The sequence below is a fragment of the Pipra filicauda genome, unplaced genomic scaffold (genome assembly GCF_003945595.2).
Source record: "Pipra filicauda isolate LSUMZ 115617 unplaced genomic scaffold, ASM394559v2 scaffold58_size5111680_pilon, whole genome shotgun sequence".
NCBI classification, from domain to species: domain Eukaryota; kingdom Metazoa; phylum Chordata; class Aves; order Passeriformes; family Pipridae; genus Pipra; species Pipra filicauda.
Genome location: NW_024104742.1, coordinates 805958 through 827223, shown reverse-complemented (window position 1 = coordinate 827223; position 21266 = coordinate 805958). Strand labels below are relative to the sequence as shown.

General features: G+C 43.0%; 1 protein-coding gene and 1 long non-coding RNA gene across 3 annotated transcripts; one reads left to right on the top strand and one right to left on the bottom strand.

Moving 5' to 3' along the window:
- Positions 1 to 644: 644 nt before the first annotated feature.
- On the bottom strand, positions 645 to 15285 carry SLC6A14 (solute carrier family 6 member 14). The gene is made up of 15 exons (XM_027746573.2): positions 15218 to 15285; positions 14233 to 14324; positions 13820 to 13997; positions 11942 to 12073; positions 10237 to 10398; positions 8793 to 8928; positions 7930 to 8062; positions 6015 to 6155; positions 4807 to 5035; positions 4597 to 4722; positions 4387 to 4505; positions 3106 to 3205; positions 2625 to 2734; positions 1382 to 1549; positions 645 to 826 (listed from the first exon to the last, which is right to left on the bottom strand). Exons 1-15 carry the CDS (start codon positions 15240 to 15242, stop codon positions 680 to 682), a joined length of 1998 nt encoding a protein of 665 aa, XP_027602374.1. The 5' UTR covers positions 15243 to 15285; the 3' UTR covers positions 645 to 679.
- A 414-nt stretch (positions 15286 to 15699) lies between these two features.
- LOC114001434 lies at positions 15700 to 16300 on the top strand. 2 transcript variants are annotated; one of them, XR_003545561.2, is made up of 2 exons: positions 15700 to 15852; positions 16074 to 16300. It is a non-coding gene; the product is annotated as an uncharacterized LOC114001434 (long non-coding RNA). The 2 variants fall into 2 exon arrangements; XR_005565952.1 differs by having other exon boundaries at positions 15700 to 15921.
- Positions 16301 to 21266: the final 4966 nt, after the last annotated feature.

The window sequence follows — 21266 nt, the reverse complement described above, 5'->3', positions numbered from 1 at the left end:
TGAAGTCTTATTTCCTGTGGTGGAAATTTTTTGCCGCTCAATATTTATATTTCTTTAGACAATACATACACACACACACACAGAGACACACATAGTACTCTCAACATCAAATCCAGAGCAGCCCCACAGCACACTGAGCAAGGCTTAGAGAAAAATTATTTCTGTTCCCTGAGCTTCAGTGCCAGGCAGCAGCACACCAGTTCACCTCTGCTGACCACACACCACTGTGGATGGCAGAGCAAAGCAGAAGGCAGTAACTGTGCATCAGGGCACACATGCACAGCACCTTTGGGCTCAAATTCCTGTAGCTGAGGAGTACCTGAATGTGTCTTTACTCACTTCCACACCTGTATCTGCAGTCCAGCTGGATACCAGTTGGGTGGGGTTAAGCCTGCCCAGTCCAGCAGCCTGGGGAGCCTGCAATGTATTATCCTGCCCTCTCAACCTAGATACCTGGTGAGATCTCAGTGCATAATTTACCTGTTCTTCCCCAACAACTAAAGCCCTAAAAATAAATAATATGGCTAGCTTTCGTTTGGGGACTGGATTTTGAAGGGCAGGGGGTTGATTTGCTTTTTTCTTTTTATTAATTTTTTTTTTCTTTGCATTGTCCCTTTCTAATATTAAAAGACAAAACACGCATATTTGTTAAAAAATTGTCATCCACACAGCTATCTTATTATTGTGCGTATATGAGGCCGAACACAGTAGGAATCTCGTGTTCCTTTTCCTTTTTGGGATCTACCATATGACTGTATCGTTCTCCTCGGTGGCGTTCCAGGTAGGGGCCCCAGTTTGCTGCAGGCTGGCAGCAGCTCGCAATGCGCTGGAAAGTAAAACCAAGCACAACTTTAGTCCAGGCTACTATTAAAATTCAGCAAAGCTGTAACTCAACAAATGGCAAATCACTAAAGTTGTTTAGAATCCTTCCAAATATCTTTGGGGTCAGTGGATTCTGGATACTGAAGTGAAAAAACAGAGAAAGTGTGACCAACAGGACTGTTTGGCAAAGCTTGGCAAGTGCAGCATACCTCAGACCTGGCACTTGCTTGTTTCTGTGAGGAATGGGATGTAAAATTCCAGTGAATTATATAGGGATATAAAGCAATAAAAATTCTCCAAAGAATTTAAAGCAGCTGAAATAACACAGAGCCCATAAAAATCACTCTTGAACGTGTGTGTGCACTCCCGGAAATCAGACTTTATCTTCTTATCAGAACACTTTAAATTTGCCTCTGATGCAACTACCAGAGATGTGTTCTGGTCTAAAAATCCAATTAACGGATACATCAAACGTGTTTGAGAAAAAAAGTGCAGGTAGTCCTGATAATGCCAAAGAATTTAAGATTTGAGGCTACGAAAGATCTTTTTGCACCCTTACCTCAAAAAGGGTTCCTTCAGCTTTAACTATTTTTACAATAGCAACAATGGGAATCCAGATGACGCAGAAGATGATCATGCACCAGCCAACAGCACTTCCCCAGGTTGGATATTGCACCGAGCCATAAGAAGGAGGTGAAAATGTGGCCAAAGACCAGAGCAAAATAGCCTATAAAAAATGATGAAAAGAATGAGAGAGAAAAGCAGATTTCCAGAAACCCTGAACTTGCAATCTTCGGATCTAAGTTGATTCAACAAAAGTACTGTCTACAAGTCATGCATAGTTCAATTTTGCTTCCCCAGTGTGAGAACGGTTGTGCAGGATTTGGTGTTCAGTCACAGCCAAACAGCAAGACCGAAGGGCAGGACTGAACAATGACACTGATGTACACCCTAACACTAAGTACATCTGTGTTTAAACACAACTTCATCTCTGGGTTCTCTTGAAATCCTGCATTAGATAATACATCTGCTGTCGGATGAGCCCAGTACCTTTCTCTATGTGTTTTGTGTGTTCCCATGTTCAGTTATTTCTGGGAATACAGGAAAGAATCTAAGATTAGAAGTTGGCAAATATTGCTGCAGAAATTAGATATTTTTAAGCAGCATTTTCTAAATTGTTGTCTGGACATATTAAAGGTAATGTGCTGGCCAGAGTAACTTACCACTCTTCCTGGATTTGGGATATTAATAAATTCTCTAACATAACATAATCCACCATCTAACATAACATAACATAATCCACCACTACACTAACATAATCCACCATCTACACCACAATTAGAAGTACAACAGTAATGAAAAACTGAGACATGAGACAGGACATAAACAAGTCTCAGTCAGACAGGAGAACAACTGGACATCCAAAGAGCCAAGCCAGGAATCCATTCCAAAAATAGGACTTCCCTCAAAAGGGAAAAATCCAAGTTTTCAAAACGTTTTCTCAGTCTAAAATTAAGATAATCTATCTGCCAAGACAAATGATCTGGTTGCTCTCTTAGTCCTTGGGAGTGTAGATCCAGCTCACTAACAACTGATCTAAATCTCCAACCTCTCCTAAGAGAGGATCCAAGGGGGGGGAACGTATCAGAAAGCAGAGACAGTATTTCCTTCACTGACATGGCCATACCCTGTCTTTATACACAGAGCCTGGGCATTCAGCCCTGAATCTTCACATGGAAACCTCTTCAATATCAAATTACCAAGTCCTGTCACACTAACACAATCCAGTCATCTGCACTCACCATTAATAGTGCAGGAGTAACGAAAAACCAGCACATTCTCCACCAGAGCCAGAAAAAACGGCTCCTGTGTCCAATCATCATTTCAATGTCTTGAATGAACCTGTTTCCTCCTGTTGAAAGAAAATCATAGGGCACATTGTAAAGCAGGTGCCTCCCTTGCATGTGTGGTTACTCACAAGAAAAAAGACAATGATCAAGGACAGTTTCTCCAGTTCTGTGGTAATTATTAAAGCTTTTCTGGAAGTTATAAATTCTTTATTGCAGTAATTACCATTTATTATTCCTGGCACTGTTCAAGGCCAGGTTGGATGGAGTTTTGAACAACCTGGTCTAGTTGAAGGTGTCCCTGCCTGTGGCAGGGGGATTGGAACAAGATGATCTTTAAGGTCCCTTCCAACCCAAGCCATGTTGTGGTTCTATGATATACACTGTGCCTGGGATTGCTTAGACAAATTACGGATTTTCAATGCAAATAATTTACCATAAATGTAGACGACGCCTGCTACCTCCAGGACAGCTGAAAAAAGGATTCCCCATCCAGCACAAAAATGATCTATTAGGTTAACCCAGTAAATTCCTGCCTGTAAAACAAACATTAGAGGTTAAAATTTGAATAGTAACACATTTGTGCAAATAAATTAAGTTGTATTTGTTCAAGGTAGTTTAACTGATCACCACTCTGAGTTTTTTAAATTCCCAGTACTTCAGGTTAAATACATATTTGTGAATATTATTTTGTTTGAATACTTCTATGTAAAGTTGAAAAGCACATCTGACACAATACCAAAACCAAGACATATATATATGCAGAGTATATGTAAAGAGCTGAAAGCAAGATTTAAACTTGGAGCTGACAGTAATAAAGCTGGGGCTGAAGTTTTAATACTGAGTCACAGCAATACCTGTACCAGTTATCAGTTCTGAGGGGCTTCTATATTCCCACATGCACAAGTTCTCCATGGGGGTTAAACACAGCTTTAAACACCAGTGTGCAATAACAGGATCACAGCAAAGGAAACAAGCTTTAAGTCATTTCACACTCTTGAGTACTAAGTCCCTTGCAAGCTTCCCTGCCACCAGGTTCTTTGACTTACATACTTGGCTTGACCATACAAGTGACTATTTACCACAATTATCTTCTTCACATTGTCAGTCTAATTACACACATAAATCTGCATTTCTAGATGGAATAATTACAGTGAACCCTTGTAGCCTTAAAAGCAATTACCTCAAGAAATTTTACACACTATACTTAAAATTCTTTTTCCGTATGTGTATTTATATATGTACACACACACAGGAGAAGTAACCATGCAATCTACAGATGCTTGTGAGCTAATGGGCTTTTATGACATGAATAGGCTATTTCTCAATTTCTGTCCTGGTTGGTAGTCAGTTCTGAACAAAAAGATCCCATTGACATTTATCAGCAGTACCCACAGTGCTGCGGACACGCTGTGTGCATATACCTGTGATTACACAAACTCCTGAACTGAGGAACGATAAATCAGGCTGATGGTTCACGGGCTCTGTAAAGGCCTTCTATTTAAAAGCATGTCTCAGTTCAATAATCACAGAAAACCTTAGGTTCTTAAAGCTTCCCTCTGGAAATTCCTTATTTGTGCGCCCAGGCACACCAGCAGAATTTGAGTCTCCAAGATTGACCCACGCAGGCAGGAACAGTTGGAAAGGGTATTTTGATTTGAGTTCATCACTTGCAGCATAACTAAACTCACTACCAAAAAATAATTTAATGTCTTACCTCAGTAACACAGATAAGCCCAAGAAAAAAGAGCACTGTGCACAGGCCCATGGTTACAGGGACTCTTAATTTTTTCATCACTCTGGGAAAAAAATCTTGAATGGTGGTTGTAAGTGTTTCTGCAAAGGAAGAAGTGGGGAGTTTGAGCAGCATAATTAAAAAAGGCAATGGTCATTTGAAAAGCCATGAGTCACTTAAAACACCACTCACCTATGCTGGCAAACTGGGAGTCAAGGCCCAAGAGCAGCAGCATGAAGAAAAACAAGAAGGACCACAGAGGAGAAACTGGTAACTTGGAGAGGGCCTCTGGGTAGGCTACAAATGCAAGATTAAATCCTGGAAAGTAGTGGAAAGAAGGATGTTATTGTCATGCCTTGGTCAGTGCAAGTCCCAATACCAGCAGTGTGACAGTCAGCCTACCTGAGTTCACGACCTCGGAGACGGGTCTGTGAGACACGAATGCCATGTGTCCCAAGATGGAGAACACTGCAAACCCAGCAAATACGCTGGTGACGCAGTTGACTACACAAACTGTAATGGCATCCGAGTAGCAGTTGTTGTTGAACCTATTGTACGAAGACAACGCAACAAGCCCGCCCCATGCCACAGACAGGGAGTAAAATATCTGGGTGGCTGCATCTTTCCAAACCTACCAAAAATAAGAACAGGAGAATTATTCCATAGTGAAGTGTACTTACCATAAACATTTAAGTCTGCCCTCTGTTGAAGCTCAAGGGTATTTTTTTTTCATTTAGCCTGAATATCTAATTCTATTTCATATGAATTTTAGGGAATGCGGGATATAGTATGCTGGTGACCTTGCAGTCTCAAGCACAAACAATACCTTCTCGTCTCCAAAGGTCACATCCCAAGTACGTTGCCAAATACTTAAATCTTATTGGGCTGGCTAACGCTAAAGAAGAGATTCAATTTGTTCACATCTTGTGGGTTGTTGAGATATGAATCCTGTCACAGTGCCAACAAATAAGGAAAACTGCCCTGCAGGAGTGAGAACTTCCCTGTACTCTCCCACTCATGTTCCTCCACCGTGACCCAAACAAACCACTTCTGCCTCTGCTGCAGCCCCTTAGTGAGCGTCAAGCCACAAATAAATACCACAAATAAACACCACACTTAGCACCTGCTTTTGATAAAACTGAAATAATAAATATTGGCATAAGCCAGAACAAAAGAAGTCCAGGCTTTCATTGCACAAGGTACCCTTCCTGGTGCACCTAGTTACCCAAGCTAATTTCTTGGGCAAGGCACAGCCTGAATTTCAAACTCAGGGATTCCTTCAGCCTTCTGATAAAGTCCCTTAAAATTATCAGCAAGGACTTTCTCAGCAGGCCTTGCTGATATGAAACTCCAGCATGACTGCCAAGAGCTGATGAGAGGCAATAGCACAGTTGTTGTCACTGTCTGGTGCAGCAGGGAGGGGGCAGAGGGTGACTATTTTTTAAATTGAGAGTAGTTAGAATAGAGGAGCTTGGACTCCTTATCCTATACAAAATACAGGGCAGGACACGAAGAAGCACCTGACTGGATAAAAAAAGTTGCTCTGCAAGCAGCAAGCCCACAGAACCACGGAAGTGTGTCACACTTCTGGGGCTGACGCTGCCTCTCACCTCTGCCTCCATCAGCTTGGTGAAGTTAGACTGTCTCCCAATGTAGTATTGAATGCCATCCATAGCACCTTCCAGAGTGGCACCTCTCACCAGCAAGATGAGCAGGATGACATATGGGAAGAGTGCAGTAAAGTAGACGACCTGCAGAAAGATGGGCAGGGACACACCTTAGGAATGAGGGGATGCATAGACCTCTGTGGAGGAGGAATGGAGAGGCTTTAAGCTAAGGTCTGCTGGTACAAAAGAAAAACAGGCAACCACGGAAGTGAACACATGCCAACCACCAAACCATCTGGCTTAGCCGGTTCTTGAGCTGCATTCCAGCAGAAGCAGAAGGCCCAAGCCACATATCCACTTTTCAGATAGCACTTAACCAGTTTCAGAAATGTGTTTTTCTGACATGATTTACTGCTGTAGCAAAGTCTGGACTCAACTACCCCAGAGGTCTCTTGCTAAGTAATGCTTCCAGCAAGAGCAAACTGAAAGCTAGTTAAAATCAGGTGAGCAGTGTGGAATTATCTCCTGATGAGACTAAAACCTACTCCCCTGTCTCTCCCTCATCCAAAAAAAAAAAAAAAAAAAAAAATTTAACCCCTCTGGATGCTTTCTTAACTGAGAACAAAGTACTTTCGGGTTCTTTCAGACACAGAATCTATTCTGTTGTTTGTCTAGAGTGATGGGATCCAGGCCAGCAGCAGGGCTATTGTCACACAGGCTATATTCAACAATACTCTTGTTTCTTGAGTCTTAGTTTCAGTGTTACGCAGATAGATAATTGACCCGGTACTGCTGGTTACACCAAGCTATAGCATTGCACCATCATGTGATGAGTCTGCCATTTCTGAAGACCTCCTTCATGTTTGCCTAGAACAGACAATTCTTTCTGCTTTTCATCTTTGCCTTGCTCCTGCCCATCTAGATTCTTCTGAGTCTTAGCTTGTTCCCCAGAGAGGCTTACTTTTGTGCCAGAGGAGAAGTGACAAGAGGAATAGCCAACTAGGCACCCAAAGAGTGTGAGATTAAGAGGAGCCATGTGGCCAAAAGAGACTCCACCCCAAAGTCCTGAGACAGAGGGTAGAAAGCTCCAAATATAAAGAAAGACAGGAGGAAACATCAGCCTGAGGAGAGAAAGGCAGGCAGCAAGGAACCATGGAAAGGCACAATGACAGAAGAAAACAAAAAAAAGGTCAGTGCAGAAAAGGTGAAAGAAAGAATGAAGTCAATTGAGAATGAAGAAGTAGATGAGGGAGATGCAACATGGAGGTGAGAAAAACGTGTGGGAAGGAAGGAAGTAAACCAGGAAAAGGGCCTCAGGCAGGGAAGAATGAAATTCAGCCTGCCTGAAGTAAACCTAGCCCAAGGAAAAGACCAGGCAGCCATGCTCCAGCATGTGGGGATGGGAACTCAGCAGAGCCAGAGTCTGAAAACAAACATCAATGAACCTGGTCCCTAAAAACAGCTTCAGTTTTTGAGAACAAACAACGTTTCACAATCTGGCAGGATGCACATGTGTTAGCAGGACCTGACCTGTATTGTCCAAACATCTCAACTACACCAGAGGTGCAAATAATCACCAGGTGTTCCCAGGGCGTGTGCCCACGTGTGCCGTCACATGCACACATCCTTCACACAGCCCAGGTGACTGCCAAAACTCAGCTGGAATCACTGGCATGACAGCGACATCCCAAAATACAGGGCAGCCCTGCCGGAGCTGAGGCCCATGTGTTAAGTAATGGCCGTGTAATCAGTACCTTACTCATATTTTATGTAACAGTTATGAAGTCAAGGAGCAGGAGAAAAGCTGAGTCCAGCAGAGGGTGGTGGGTTAGGACTGCATCCTACCTTCCCTGAGTCCAACTGACATTGGAAGGGCAGGATCAGGCAAAAAGTCTGCTCCTTGCTCTTCCTAACATACCTTTCCAGAAGATTTTATTCCTTTAAACAGTGCAGCTGCAACAATCATCCAGGCCAGGAGGAGGCAGAGAGCCAGGTACCACACGATGTTGCCGGTCTCATCCAGCCCACTCGAGCGCTGAAGAGCCACTTTACTGAAAGCACAGAGTGCTCCCATGAGAAGAGGGTGACAGCAGCACACACCCCTCCTTTTCAGCTACTTCTTGGAAGAAGGTGAGCTGGTGCTGGTGTCTGCTGGTGTTACAAGACTCTGCATCCTTTTTCAGGAGTGTGCAGCTAGAACTGCATGATTGGCATTGAAAAACTGAATATTTAACTGTGTTTTTCCCCTTTACCAGCTCTTAGCTCTCCATGCATCACTCATAAGGCCCACCTCAGCTCTTCTGTGTTAACAGCTCTTCTGACAGCAAAAGAAGAGCCCGTAGGAATCAGTTTCCAGGAACCCAGGGAACATGAGACAAATTGAAACCATGGGGCTAAAGAACTGGCAATTTCACAACAGGCCCAGATTCAGAATAAGGTGAGTATATTTTGCACCGTAACTCCTAGGAAAAAAAAGTATATGCTATATATAAAGATGCTAAGTAGTCCCTACCAGGACTCCAGGGGAAAGGACTTCTTTAAACTGGAATATTTTTCAGTTTGCAACAGCTTGACTCACTTGCTTCTCTTTCTACATATATTTTTTTTATAAGGGCCAGATTTATCAATTAAGTTTTAAATCTCCTCTCTACCAATTTACATGCCCACAACCCTTGAGTAGATTTTTTTCTGGGCACCAAAATAAGACAAAAATAAAAGGTACATCCAAAGCCACAATGCATAATAAAGTTTTTTAACAATTTCTTTAAAACATTTACTTACTTCCAGTATTGCTCACTAGGAAATTGCACTGGTTTGTAGTTTATGGTGCCGTTTATACACGTGAGATTGTTGCTTGTGACAAACGTGTAGTTTGCATGAATGATTTCTCCATGTAAGGTTGTATTGCAGTCATTTACTGAAAGCAAGAAAAAGGAATCACTAACACTGTGATGACTATTATAACAAATACATTTTCTAAAGTTACAGCTTCAGTTTGCCTACTAACCACATTTAAAAACAAACCTGAACTATCATTTGCTGCTGTGACTTTGTTACTTGACTGAAAATCAAAACCACCAAGAATCTGGTGTGCTCACCACATTTCACTTATCCTCAAGAGTACTTGCAAAAATCAGAACTGAGGATAGTTAAGACTGTAGCCTTGGTTACTTTATGAAAACCCTTGTCTCAAACCAAGATTACACACAGATCATCTGCTAGCAACTTCATCTTATTGCCACAGAGAGCTTATTAGAGCTCTTAAATTATTTTCCCTGGAAGGATGTGAGAGGAATGGGCACTGTTTGGCTCGGGGAATTTTTTGCCAGCACATACACTAATGAACATTTTATCAGCATTCGTATCAGCATTTACTGGAAAAGTCTTGTTGAACTCTATTTCAGGACAGCTTCTTCAATTCAATTTTATATTTCTCCACCACAAATTTTATACTGAAATATTTTTTGTTAAGCAAGCATCAACTTTTTGTTACATTAAGAACCTTAACTTCATTTTATGAAACCTACGAATCTTATAAGAGATTTTCAGATATATGGCTGAGTTACATATACATAAATGCTGTAAACAATATAATCTATCCTGATCCTGTCCTTGTTATTTTAATAATCTCAGAGGTTACCGGGCAAGACATTTCCAGCTGCTAACTACTAATTACCTCACCAACTTCACCTTTTGCCTTAAACTGGTCTGATACAGAAACTGGTGAGATAACAAGCGTTTAGCCCTACATCTGCTGCCAAACATCAAGAACAATAGCGTGGAGATATGTTCTAAAGACTTAATGAAGTGTGAAACCAGTGCCTCACTGGTGCTCAGGATTACCATAGCCACAGGGGAGGCAAAGGGCAACGAGAAAAAACCCGATAGAAACTACAGCAGTAACACTTGTCTCATGGAAGGAAGGTATTTGTTTGTCATAAAGCCTGATGAAATGGAAATGCAGTATGTACTAGAAATAAACTGAGGTTTAAAAGGAGAAAAAAGGACCCAACCAGGTGGTTTCAGCCCAGTTCTCTGTAGATTTCCCATGTACCCACAACTGGCGTCAGGGAAGAAGATCAGCATCACTGCTGTGTGTTGAGAGACCAAATCCAGGAAGGACTTTTCAAGCCATGGTTAGCTGTCTTGCTTCTATAATTTCTCCCAGAAAACAGTACAATTTCCCAAAACAGTAATATTAAATTTTATCTGTTGAGTACGATACCTATTTGTGTCTTGCTGCAGAATTCATCTGCCCAGGAAAAGCATTCTGACCATGGTAGCACTTTTTGAAATGAGGCAAATAAGTAGTAGATTGCATAAGCAATGATAACGTTGTAGTAGACTGCCACAAATGCTGAGATGATGACCATAGTGAACCCCACTCCTAGGAAAGAGAAAGGTTTAATGTCTTAAGTACCTCAAACCCAGGTTTAAAATAACAAAAACAAACAAACCCAAATTAACAACCCCAAATCAAATGGTCTTTACTTGACTTTTAAAAGGCTACCTGGGTAAAAGCTGAGAGTATTTTTTTGTTTGGTTTTTAAATTACTTTTAAGAGTAAACAGCGAAAGGGTAAAGCCATAAAATGATGGATAGGATCCAAATTGACCATCTCAAAAATGGCTTTGACAGAGAATTTGAATCAAGCCCATAGAAAAATTGGACTAGTTGCTAAGTCCAAGTCTAAAGGAGAAATTCAGTATTTTGTTCTCTCTCAGTTCAGAGAGAAGCTTAGTGAAATAAAAGAAACGGTACTGGGACTACCAAGCCATTTTGAAGATTCTACTGTAATAAAGGCTTTTGACAATGAATGAGCAGCAACACAGAACAGTAAATCTGTGCTAATACTACTGTTCTCTCCCTTTGCTAAAATGAGTTTTGTTCTGCTAGTTTGGGAAAGCCTGACAAACTGTTCCAATCATCTTAGACACTATATTTAAGTTTTTATCTTTACAGACATAAAAAAGACTTGTTTTAAAAACTTTTGCCTTAAACACACTGCTCTCATGAAAGGTTGCTTGTGCTGCAGAACACAGACTGACCAAAAGAATAAACGTTGTGGCAACCAGTTTCTATGGAAGGTAATAAGCAAAAATCTTATTGCATCAGAAAGAAACTTCCTTGTTCCTACACTAATTCATCTGGTAGATAAAGAGGATAAACAAGACCAGTTGCATAGTCCTTTACACCCGTGGTACAGGACTGGGATGGATAGGAGTGAGTAAAGCACATGGTTAGTTGTTTCCAAAGAAATTTCCCTGTGAAATGCAAACCCTCTCAGAGACAGGCAAACTACCACTACAGACTGCAAGGCTTTCTCTTATCTCAAGGGGCACTTCACCTTACAAAGCCAGAGTCTAGGCTATTTAATCACACCAGCAGATGACTCCCAAGGCAGTTGCTGGATGACTATGTGCACAGCATTGCATACAGACCAGGCCGACGTGCCTGTGCCAACACCGGCAGCCAAACACAGAATTAGTCCATCCAACACAGAACTGCCTTGAAAGCTACACTGGACACGAAGCATAAAAAAAACAGTGATAAATTCAACTCCTAAAAATTATTTTCGATCTGTTGCACACAGTACCAGTTGTTTTACTGAGGTTTTCCCTCAGATGGCAAACAGGGTCATCTTCTTCTGGCTGCACTGAGGGTGACGTGCTGCTTAACACCAGGAGAATAATTGATAAAACCTCTCACAAATTACAACCTTTTCAGGGAAATCTTTAATCAGCATCTGGTTATCAACTGAATAATAAGGAATTATGTACCTGGGAACATAACAGTGACCTTGTAACACTGGGAATAGTCGGTACATGAAAATCGGCATCTCAGAATTAGTAACTTTGTAAGGAAATCATTAATTCACATCAGCTTATTACTAGAATAAAAATTAGCTAAGGAAGCATAACAAAACCAACCTTGAAACAATGGTAGTATTCTCCAGACGTAAATGGGCCCTTGACTGGCAAACTGCCCAAGGGAACATTCCATGAAAAATAGGGGCAAGCCAGCTAATGCCAACATCAGGGTGTAGGGGATCAGAAAAGCACCTGAGGGGAGAGAAGGGGAAAAAACACAATCACACAAACAGAGAAAACAATTTTTCAGTATTCACCACAGTTTTATCACCCCTTTTTCGCCTCCTCAAAAAACCTATAGGGTTTTTTTTTCAGGATAGAGAGATTTGTTTCTAAATCGTGTTTTCTACAAGACTGAGTACTACCTGCAATGAAGAGACACAGATAGTCAGAACTGATGATTTAAAAAGGAAGGTTTCTCTTATAGAAATAAAAGAATTTTACAAAAACTACTGAAGACATAGCACTCTTATACAAACAGGAACACTGTTCAGCTGTAGGCACTATCAGCCTTCTCTATTTCTATTTACTCTTCCAGCTTTTAAAAAGGAAGAGAACCATTCCTTTATGTACTTAGCTGTGATTTGCAACTGCCCTGTTCGAGCCGCTACTGGACATCAAAGCATGAAAGTTATTTTCTATGGTTGGCCGAGTCCTGTGTCAAACAGCATCTCAGTGTGTCACTTGTTCAGATCCCAGTGTGGCTCTTGTTCAAGTCCATTTTGAAGTGCAGGTTAACCTGATATCATTGAGCGTCCTGTTCTGTGAAAAGGACTGGCACTTCTTTGTATTTTCACAGAAGATGGGAAAAGTGAGAGCACAAGTTGCATAAACAAAACCCGATATCCCTGCAGAAATCTGTCCTGGTCACTCTCAGTGAATTTAAAGCAGCCAAGGACCCAGTTCTGCAAGGAACTGCAAATACCTGATGTAATTTCGGGAAGTAAACCGTCCCACAGAACTAACTGGATTACTCCTGTGTTTCAAAACAAGGATGTAATAGTTGTCTTTATCAATCACGGGCAAGGAGCACAGAGAAGGATGCAAGCAGCAGCACAAATATGCTTCAAATGCAAAGTTTTCTGCTGCAGCAGATAAGGAAAAAGATCTAGTACAAGGTTGATGTCACAACTTATTTTGTTTTCACAATTTTCTTCAACAAAATGCAACCTGGCCAAGCTCACTCCAATAAAACTTCTGTTCTAAGACTGCCTCTTTTTGTTCCACAAGCACAGCTCTATGGGCTGTGCTGTTTACAGTCCAGAATTTGACTTCAACAACTGTTAAACAGAGCAAATAGGTACACACAAGTAAGTTCTGTGCAGTTACTTAGCATTTATGCTCTCTTTAATTACCAGTGGTAGCCTAGCAAGTAGATAAAGCTCTGGAATATCAGCCAGGGAAGCCAGTGCCTCCATTTGGTTTTGCCACTATTTCATTTTGTAAGAAGATAGAGGCTCTCTCTGTCTCATACTTCTGATTGGGATAATTATTGAGCTTAGATAATAATTCTGGCTTAGCTTGTTTGCATGGTAAAACAAAGGTGCAGAAAGGATTCAACTGTTCTCTATAATATACCAGGGAGGTAAGCACTGGGGAGGGTGAATAGCTATTTAGGTAAGCAGAGGATATTGGCACATTGACAAAAAGGTCCATATTGGTTGTGAGTAAATCAGAAGAGTTCTGGAACTCTCAGGTGGAAACAAGCAGTTAAAACTAAATACTATTTCCCTCCTCAGCTGGTGCCCAAAAAAACCATAGATGTCTCTTGCTCCTTTTCCCTTTCCAATAGCAGACACTATCCCAGTTCCCAGGGTGATTCTCACATCCAGCTTTGAGAAACGTTTCCAGCCTCAGGGCTGGCCCTTGGAGCTTGTCCTCCTCTCCCCTGGGGACAGCAAGGTGTGCCCACCCGACATTGCCATTCAGCACAAGTACCTCCGCCGTTCTGGTAGGTGAGGTAGGGAAAGCGCCAGACGTTGCCCAGGCCCACGGCATAGCCCACCATGGAGAGCAGGTAGTCGCCTTTGCTTGACCAGTTGCCACGCTCCTTGTTCTCATCACCATCACTTCCATCACTGGAGCGGGAATCTTTTCCATGTGACAAACTGAAGTCCTTGGAAGAGAAGACGGAAGGTTTGTGATCACCCCACGGGCAAGCAGGACAATTGTATCCACATTTCTCTGTCCAGAGCAGCACCTTGGCTGTCCAGGGCAGCTAGACAGGGAGGGCAGAGCCAGGTGGGCTGCCAGTCCAGCCAATCCCTGGCAGGTCAGCATAGACCTGTGAGTGAGGGTCCCACCTGAGAGCCCAAAAACCTTCATGGTGAGTTTTGCCCTAGTCCTCCTACCTTAATACTCCTTGCTGGATGCTCGTAGGGGCAGCATCTCCAGGGAGTTAGAATACTCTGTTCCACCACCACAGGGCCAGATGCCCACATATCTGTTCAGATGTTCACAACAGTACATACTTGTATATCCACTTTAAAAAACTCCTGTCCCAGCACATTTCACAAACTCCTAGGTGCTCATCCTAGCTCATCTCACATTACCTACCACTGTGCCCTATATTCCCACATCTATCTAGATCTCACCTGCCCAGACAACTTCATACCTGCCAGCACTCCCATAGCTGCCAACGTACCTGCAGCCTCCATACTCCACCTGCTCAGGTGCACCCACACCTGTCTGCATTCTCCCACACCTGCCTGGGTGCCTCCGACCAGCCACCCCTCGCCTCTCACCTTCTTCTTCCCGCAGGACAGAAAGCCGGGCAGGCTGAGCATCCCCATCTCTGCCGCCGCCGCTCCGCTCTGCCTGCGCCGGCCGCCGCCCGGCCCTTTATCGGGGCCGGCTCCCGCCCGCCCCTCGCCGCCCTGCCGGGAACCGCGGCCCCCGGGCTGCCCCGGGGGCGGGAGGCGGCCCCGCCCGGGCCGCGGGGCAGCCCCTCGGCTCCCGCCTCACGCCCAGCCCCGTGCCCGCTTCCCCGCCGCACCCCGCCCGCTGACCCTCCTCCGGCCCCGCGCCCACTTCCTCGGGACACTCACCTGCCGAACCCTGCCCGGCCACCTGCCCACTTCCCCTCCTAAACACCCCCTGCTCTCCACACACCCTCCGCTCCTCGCCTTACCCACTTCCCCTGCCCAAGAACCCGCCTGGGCTCGCTCCCCCAGTCTGGGCTCTTCAGCCGTCCTTACACGCCTTCCTGCTTGCCTCTCTGTCACTCACCTTCCCTTCTAGCATGCCCCCTACTCCTTGCCCTTCTCCCTCCTCTACCTGCACACCCACCCCCTTGTCTTCTACCTACAGGCTGCCAGCTCCCCATCATGCACTGACCGCCTCCTGAGGACCATGTGCCCATCTGACATCGGTATGTCCCTGCGCCTCCCCACAGAGCCACTGCCTGTCTGCCTCACCTACGGTCACTCACCCAGAGACCCTGCTCCACCCCGCCTGCCTCTCTCTCATTCTTTCTTAGCCTGCTCCGTGCTGGAGTGCAGGCTCAGAAGATGCAGGGCACAAGGGGGTTAAACAGAAATTTCAGCCTCTAAACACACCTCTCAGGTACACATGACAGGCACAGAGGGCAGGTCATAAAAGCAAAGCCATCTCCATTGGAGGAATTTGAGCAGAAAGTACTTAAGGACCTTTTCCAAACTCCCCTGCTTCACCCACCAAAGTGACTGTGACATCTCACCCTTAAGGGGAAGGGATGTCACAGTGACATCCCAAGCGTTCCATAAGGTCACGCAGGAGGATACTGCTCAAAGCACACTCCATGTACAGGCACAAGAAGACGTCGATTGACTGGTCACTTAATTGCTATTAAGAAATCCTCTATTTCTAAATTGTCTTTTCCATGGCTCTTTCAGATCCACACCGTGACAAACACACTTTCTGTCCTCAATTATTTGGGCTTTTTGTTGAGCAAAGTGTTACCCAACATCTCTCAATCTAGCCACAACTAAAAGGTATACCAGGAGCGAGAAGTGTGTGGGATATCATCTGAAGGCGGGATATTTTATCACCCTATGCAGCAGGTTCTCTAGAAGACTTCTATTTTAGATGCTGGAAAGAAACCAGAATAATCTTGGCTTTGGAACAAAAAGCACGTACAGGTGTAACGTCCTGACAGGACACAGGCTTTGGGAGAAAACGATACATAAAAATTAAACAAAACACTCCTTTACAGGTTGCCTGTGAATTCAGCATTCAAGTGACCAAGACACAACATCAAATAGAGACCTTCAGGCTAGTTCTTCATGGAATGATACAAAACCCACCCGGACCAAGGATACACTGAGAAATCAGTCCATATTCTTCCAAACCCCGTCTGAACTGTATATAAACCAAAGGCACCTTTTTGACAATCCTGATCAGAGTTAAGAATTTGAAATAAAGTGAGATAACATGATTTTATTTTAGGTTCTGTGTAACTCCAGTATCTGTGGGTCACTATCTCCCCAAGGGGAAAAAAAAAAACAACTTACCTGTAAACAATGCTGGGCCTAACAAGAGCTCCAGGTTCTCTTCCAAACTCATAATTCAGAACTGGTTATCATCTTGTTTAGAAATGAAATGACATTTAAAACAACCTGTTAGCCGCAGCCTCTCCTTCCATACTAGGATTAAGTGAATGTGGTAATGCTGCATAGTCACTGGCTGTGTCATTCTCTCTATGGAACTGAAGATGACTACAAGTAAAACTATACTGGAGGTACCACTTCTCTGATACGTTCTGTTTCTGACCATGTGAAAGTTTCATTTGTAATGCATTTTCTCTAGGGGAAAAAGTAAAAATCATAGCATGGTGATAATTCTGGGGTTGAGCAGCGGAGAGATGAGTATCATGGCAGAGAGGACTGTGCCTGAAGCAGGGTTGTGTTTTGCCTCTGATAGCTATGCGGCTGAACAGCACAGCAGTTCCTTTTGCATTCACTGGAGGCTGAGTTCATCAGATTGATCCCTGAAGGCTAGCTCCTCACAGCTGGCATAGCCACCCACTGACCAAGCAACCCACCAGCCAGGTACATGTGGAATGTCTCAGTTAGAAATACAGAAACATCAACCAGCAAATCAGAGCCAGCTTGGCTCTGCTGTGGACAAGATATCCTGTCTCCTGACCAGCAGCCTAACTAAGGTCATATTTTTCATTTGGAAAGCAGTCCTGGATTACTATCAATTCCACTTACTGAAAATTCTGTTAATCTAATGGGGAGGGGAAAAAAATTAAAAAAGGAGAAAAATTAACACTAATGATAATCTTTACAAGCTGACAACACAGCAAACAAGTTTGATATATTTCCTAGGAGCAGCGAGATACCTGTGTTTTCCATTTGGTTGCACTAGTGCTATTATCAGATGTTGGATATTGCCATTAGCTGACACAAACAGCTCTGGTGATGCAGTAGATGTGTTTGATGTGCTTATTTAAGAATACGATGAGTAAATTCTGTTCTTAACCTATAACTTCTGCGATACTAATATCGGCACCTGGCCCACAAATCCAAAACTGATTCAGCAGACAAAGTTGGGGCTCCTTTACCTCTGCCATTCCCGACTGGCAGGAGACCAGAAAACCCACTTTGCAAGTAGTAGCAATGGATTTAGAAGGCACTAATCTTGGCATCAGTGATAAAAGGAAGTTGCTGGTGTGTCTACAAGAGAGGCAGCTCTCTCTAGGATAAAACGATCCAAAAGAGGAGCAAGAATGAATACAAGAGATGCCTGCAGCCTTGTCATCTCTGATGTGCACAACTCTTGGAAAACAGTAATGAATCTCCAAACAAATCAGGTTTTCTTTCAGCCAGAGAAGATCAAGCCACAGTGGCAGCTGCATGTAGAAGTGTCCATCTACCAGAAGAGAATCATATAGTTAAAAATAGCACCTGCCCTAGCTGAGGCCCCAAAATAAGCAAAAGCCAAAGTGCAGGAATAATTATTGGTGTTCTGCAAGGCTAACAGTCAGACCCACCAGCAGCACACAAGGATGCTACATGAAAAGCTGACAAAGCTGGGTTTGACTGCCTGCTGATCACTACATTTAATCTGTGTAGATCCCTGCCACAGGAATGAAATGGCCCACATCTGCCATTGTGGAACGCCTGTGAGGGCAGCTCCATGACACCTGCTCCATGGTACCCAGCACGGTGTTACCTGCTCCACACCTCAGAATGACAAGGTATGTGCCAGTGTGCATTAGATGGTCATGACAAGGGTGTTGGTACCTTCCCTCAAAGCCAAAGATGGCAGTGAGGGACTACACTGTATTTACTGAAACAACCGCCTCGCATTTTATTCCAGCATCAGAACAGCAGCTTCCCTGCAGCTACAGACAAACATCAGGTAACCAAATGGCAGTAAACACAGCAACTAGGAGAAAATAAAACACTAAACAACCTGAATACCAAAAAAGCCCCCTCAAACAATAACAACAAAAAAATCCCACCAGAAAACCAACCAAAGAAACCCAACAAACCAAAGAAGCCAAAATCATCCTACCATGTTGGTCTTCAGGATCTTAGGAAGATGACTTTAACCATCTAACCATCTGTCAACAGCATATAATTACTCTCATCCACAATTCCACAGCAACATTGTACTCTGTAGGAGGGAGGTTCAGAAAGCCAGACAGGACTGTTATAAATGGAGCAGGAATTATCCTCTCCTCTACAGGTGAACAGGATCAAGCCCTACAGTTAACATTTAAATTAATACTTTATGCTTAAGAAAGCATCAACCTTGATTTAAAGGCAAAGTCATAATGAATGAGACAATGTCTTTGGTGGTGAACTGAACTACAGGTGATTTAGGCCAAACCTTTGCCACTAATGTAAAAAAAAAATCAATCATTGGTCTAGTAAACCCTGAAAGCGAGGCATCATTCTCCATCTGGTAAGAAACGTCTTTTTTCACTGTGAGCCAGCTGTAAGCAAGATGTAAGTGTACCTAGAAGCAAGAAGTGGCCCTCCTGCTTAGAAGACAGAGAGGCAATGATGGTATTGTCAAGGAAACAGACAAATTACAGAGACAAAGGCAATGTTTTCTGCAGTGGCCATCTGTGGCACTTGTGGAAGCACACTGTCAGGGTTTACAGCAAAACACAAAGAGTGTGGAAATTACTTACTGATGAGGCCTCATGCCAGGACTGGCTTGCCTAGTTCTAATGGTCTCCATCCAACAGTTTGTGCAACTTTGACAACTGAGGTATGAAGCAGATTGTGCTTCCAACTCTGCTGATCCCCTCAGGGTAAGGGGTGAATTTTTGCTCATGGGAAAAGGAGATGAGATATTATATATCCTTCCTTGATCTGTTTTAGTTCTTTATCAGTTTTGTGCTTTTCTGCATAACCAGGATGTTCATTGCTGCTGTTCAACAGGCCATCAGGACACGCTCATCTACTCAATTTGGATCTCAGCCCACGAGTTCGTTTTTATTAAAAGGAAATTCTAAAAAAGTTTCATTCAGAAACTTAGGCGACATTGAAAGTTTTCAGTAATGTGCAATAGGTTTGGTTCACTAACATAATACTAAATAATACACTCTATTATGCATTATGCAATCATACTAAAGACCTGTATTGGCCTAATCTCAAGGACCGGTGCTTTATTAGATTTTCCCCCCACTTCAGTACTTTTGGATTCTTCTCTGCAGCCATCTCAGAGGTGAGAAGTACAGCGAGGTCAGTCCTACTTGCCTCTATGGACAGTCTGTTATCATGAGTCAAAAGACGTAGCTGAAAGACGTAGCTGAAAGCTTGCTCACTCATTTACCCCCTTGAAACAGAACAGTCGCAAAAGTGCTATAAATGCAAATGCTTAAACCTTCAAAGTCGTGCTCCTAGGATGGGTGGAGACTTGAAACTATATGGAAAGCAAATTTGCCTTCAGGCATTTTTAACAGGTTGCAACCTGAAAATTGTTAATATAATACACACTAATCAAGTTAGTGATGGGGAATTTTTACATATGCATGTGGGAAAAAATTATTAGGCAGAAATAAACTCACTCAAATATATCAGTAACACTGAAAGTTCTACAGGACTGCTCTTCTACTACACTGAGCCTGGAAGAAGATTTTGCTGTCCCAGCCACTCAAGAGGAAGCCACAAGTCTCCATCCACAAAACTTACCAAGGTGTTTTCAAGACTCTTGGCAAGATTGACAGTTTTGTATCTATGGTAAATTGATCTCCATTCTAGTTGATTTTATTATTTTTAAGTTTTAATTGAAAAGAACCTGAGAGGAGACTCAAGCCTCTTCGAGAATTGTTAGATGGAATGTGCTCCTCAAACACTTCACTCTCTCAGACCAAAACTCTTCCCAGGACAACATGGCCTTTCTTGTAACACTGTCTCTCTCCAGTCCCTGAGAGCTCATCAATCTGTCAGAGATTACTAAAGTTGCCATACAGGAATATATGATAGTTCTCAGTCACAGAGCTCCCTCTAGAATAAGGAACAAAGAAACCAGAAAGGGACTAAGATGTTCAAAGTAGGATTGCATAGAGGCTAGGTGTGTGTATCAACTGCAGAACCCTCTGAAAATCTCAGCTGAAATACTGACTTGAATTGGAGTTACCAAAGTGCAAAGAACAACTGCATTTGTGGCCCACGGCTCTCAGTTCCCCTAGTTTTGCTTCCGCTTGTGGTACAGAGCATCTCAGTTTTCCCTGAATCATGCAGCCTTGTGCCAAAAAAATATCCAAGTCTCACTCCACCTGCCTCTTCCCTGACTGTCCTAGAGGCATGCTCTAAACACGTTCAACTTGTCTTTGAGCAACTGCAACACTGTGTAAATGCAAAACCATCCCGTATTGTATCATGGAAGACGTAACAACCGATACAACAAATATAAGGGAAGAGATAAAGTAGGGGAAAACAAAAAGCTGGGAGCGTGCAATTATCAAAACTTAATGATCGGGGAGAACACAGGTGTCAGAATATAATGACTTGCCTATTGGGAAATATTTCAGAGGTGGGGCCAGTAGAAACTAAGGAGTCATTTTTAATTGAGCAAAATAAAGCCTAGGAGTGAGTATAATACTTATTTTCAGATATGCTATACTGAGTTCATCAATCTCATTAACAGTTAAATTTTTAAATTCTTCCCCAGTATCAAGTACCAATATTTCTGGAGTTCAGCAAAGCTAGGAGATGCTGGCAGGTGGTTTCAGTTTTCTTCCCCAGCCCTCCCAGTTCTATACCTTCTTGCTAGTTACACAAAAAAACAGCTTTTCACAGAAGATAACATAAATGCATAGTCTTGAGAAGCTTTTGACTAACAGTAAGTCTTTGAAATACAGGTATTGACTACTACATAGCAAAAAGAAGACCTTTCAGCTCAGTCCATCTTTCCTTGAGGTAATTTTACATATTAACATGCA

Excerpts from the sequence above, each read along its gene's own strand:
- SLC6A14 (XM_027746573.2), bottom strand. The coding sequence starts at position 15,242 with ATGGGCACATGGTCCTCAGGAGGCG. Across the intron at positions 8,929-10,236 it reads CTGCAGCAAGACACAAATAG|TAAATGACTGCAATACAACC; the intron begins GTATCGTACTCA and ends TCTTGCTTTCAG. Across the intron at positions 827-1,381 it reads CTGAAGGAACCCTTTTTGAG|CGCATTGCGAGCTGCTGCCA; the intron begins GTAAGGGTGCAA and ends TTTACTTTCCAG.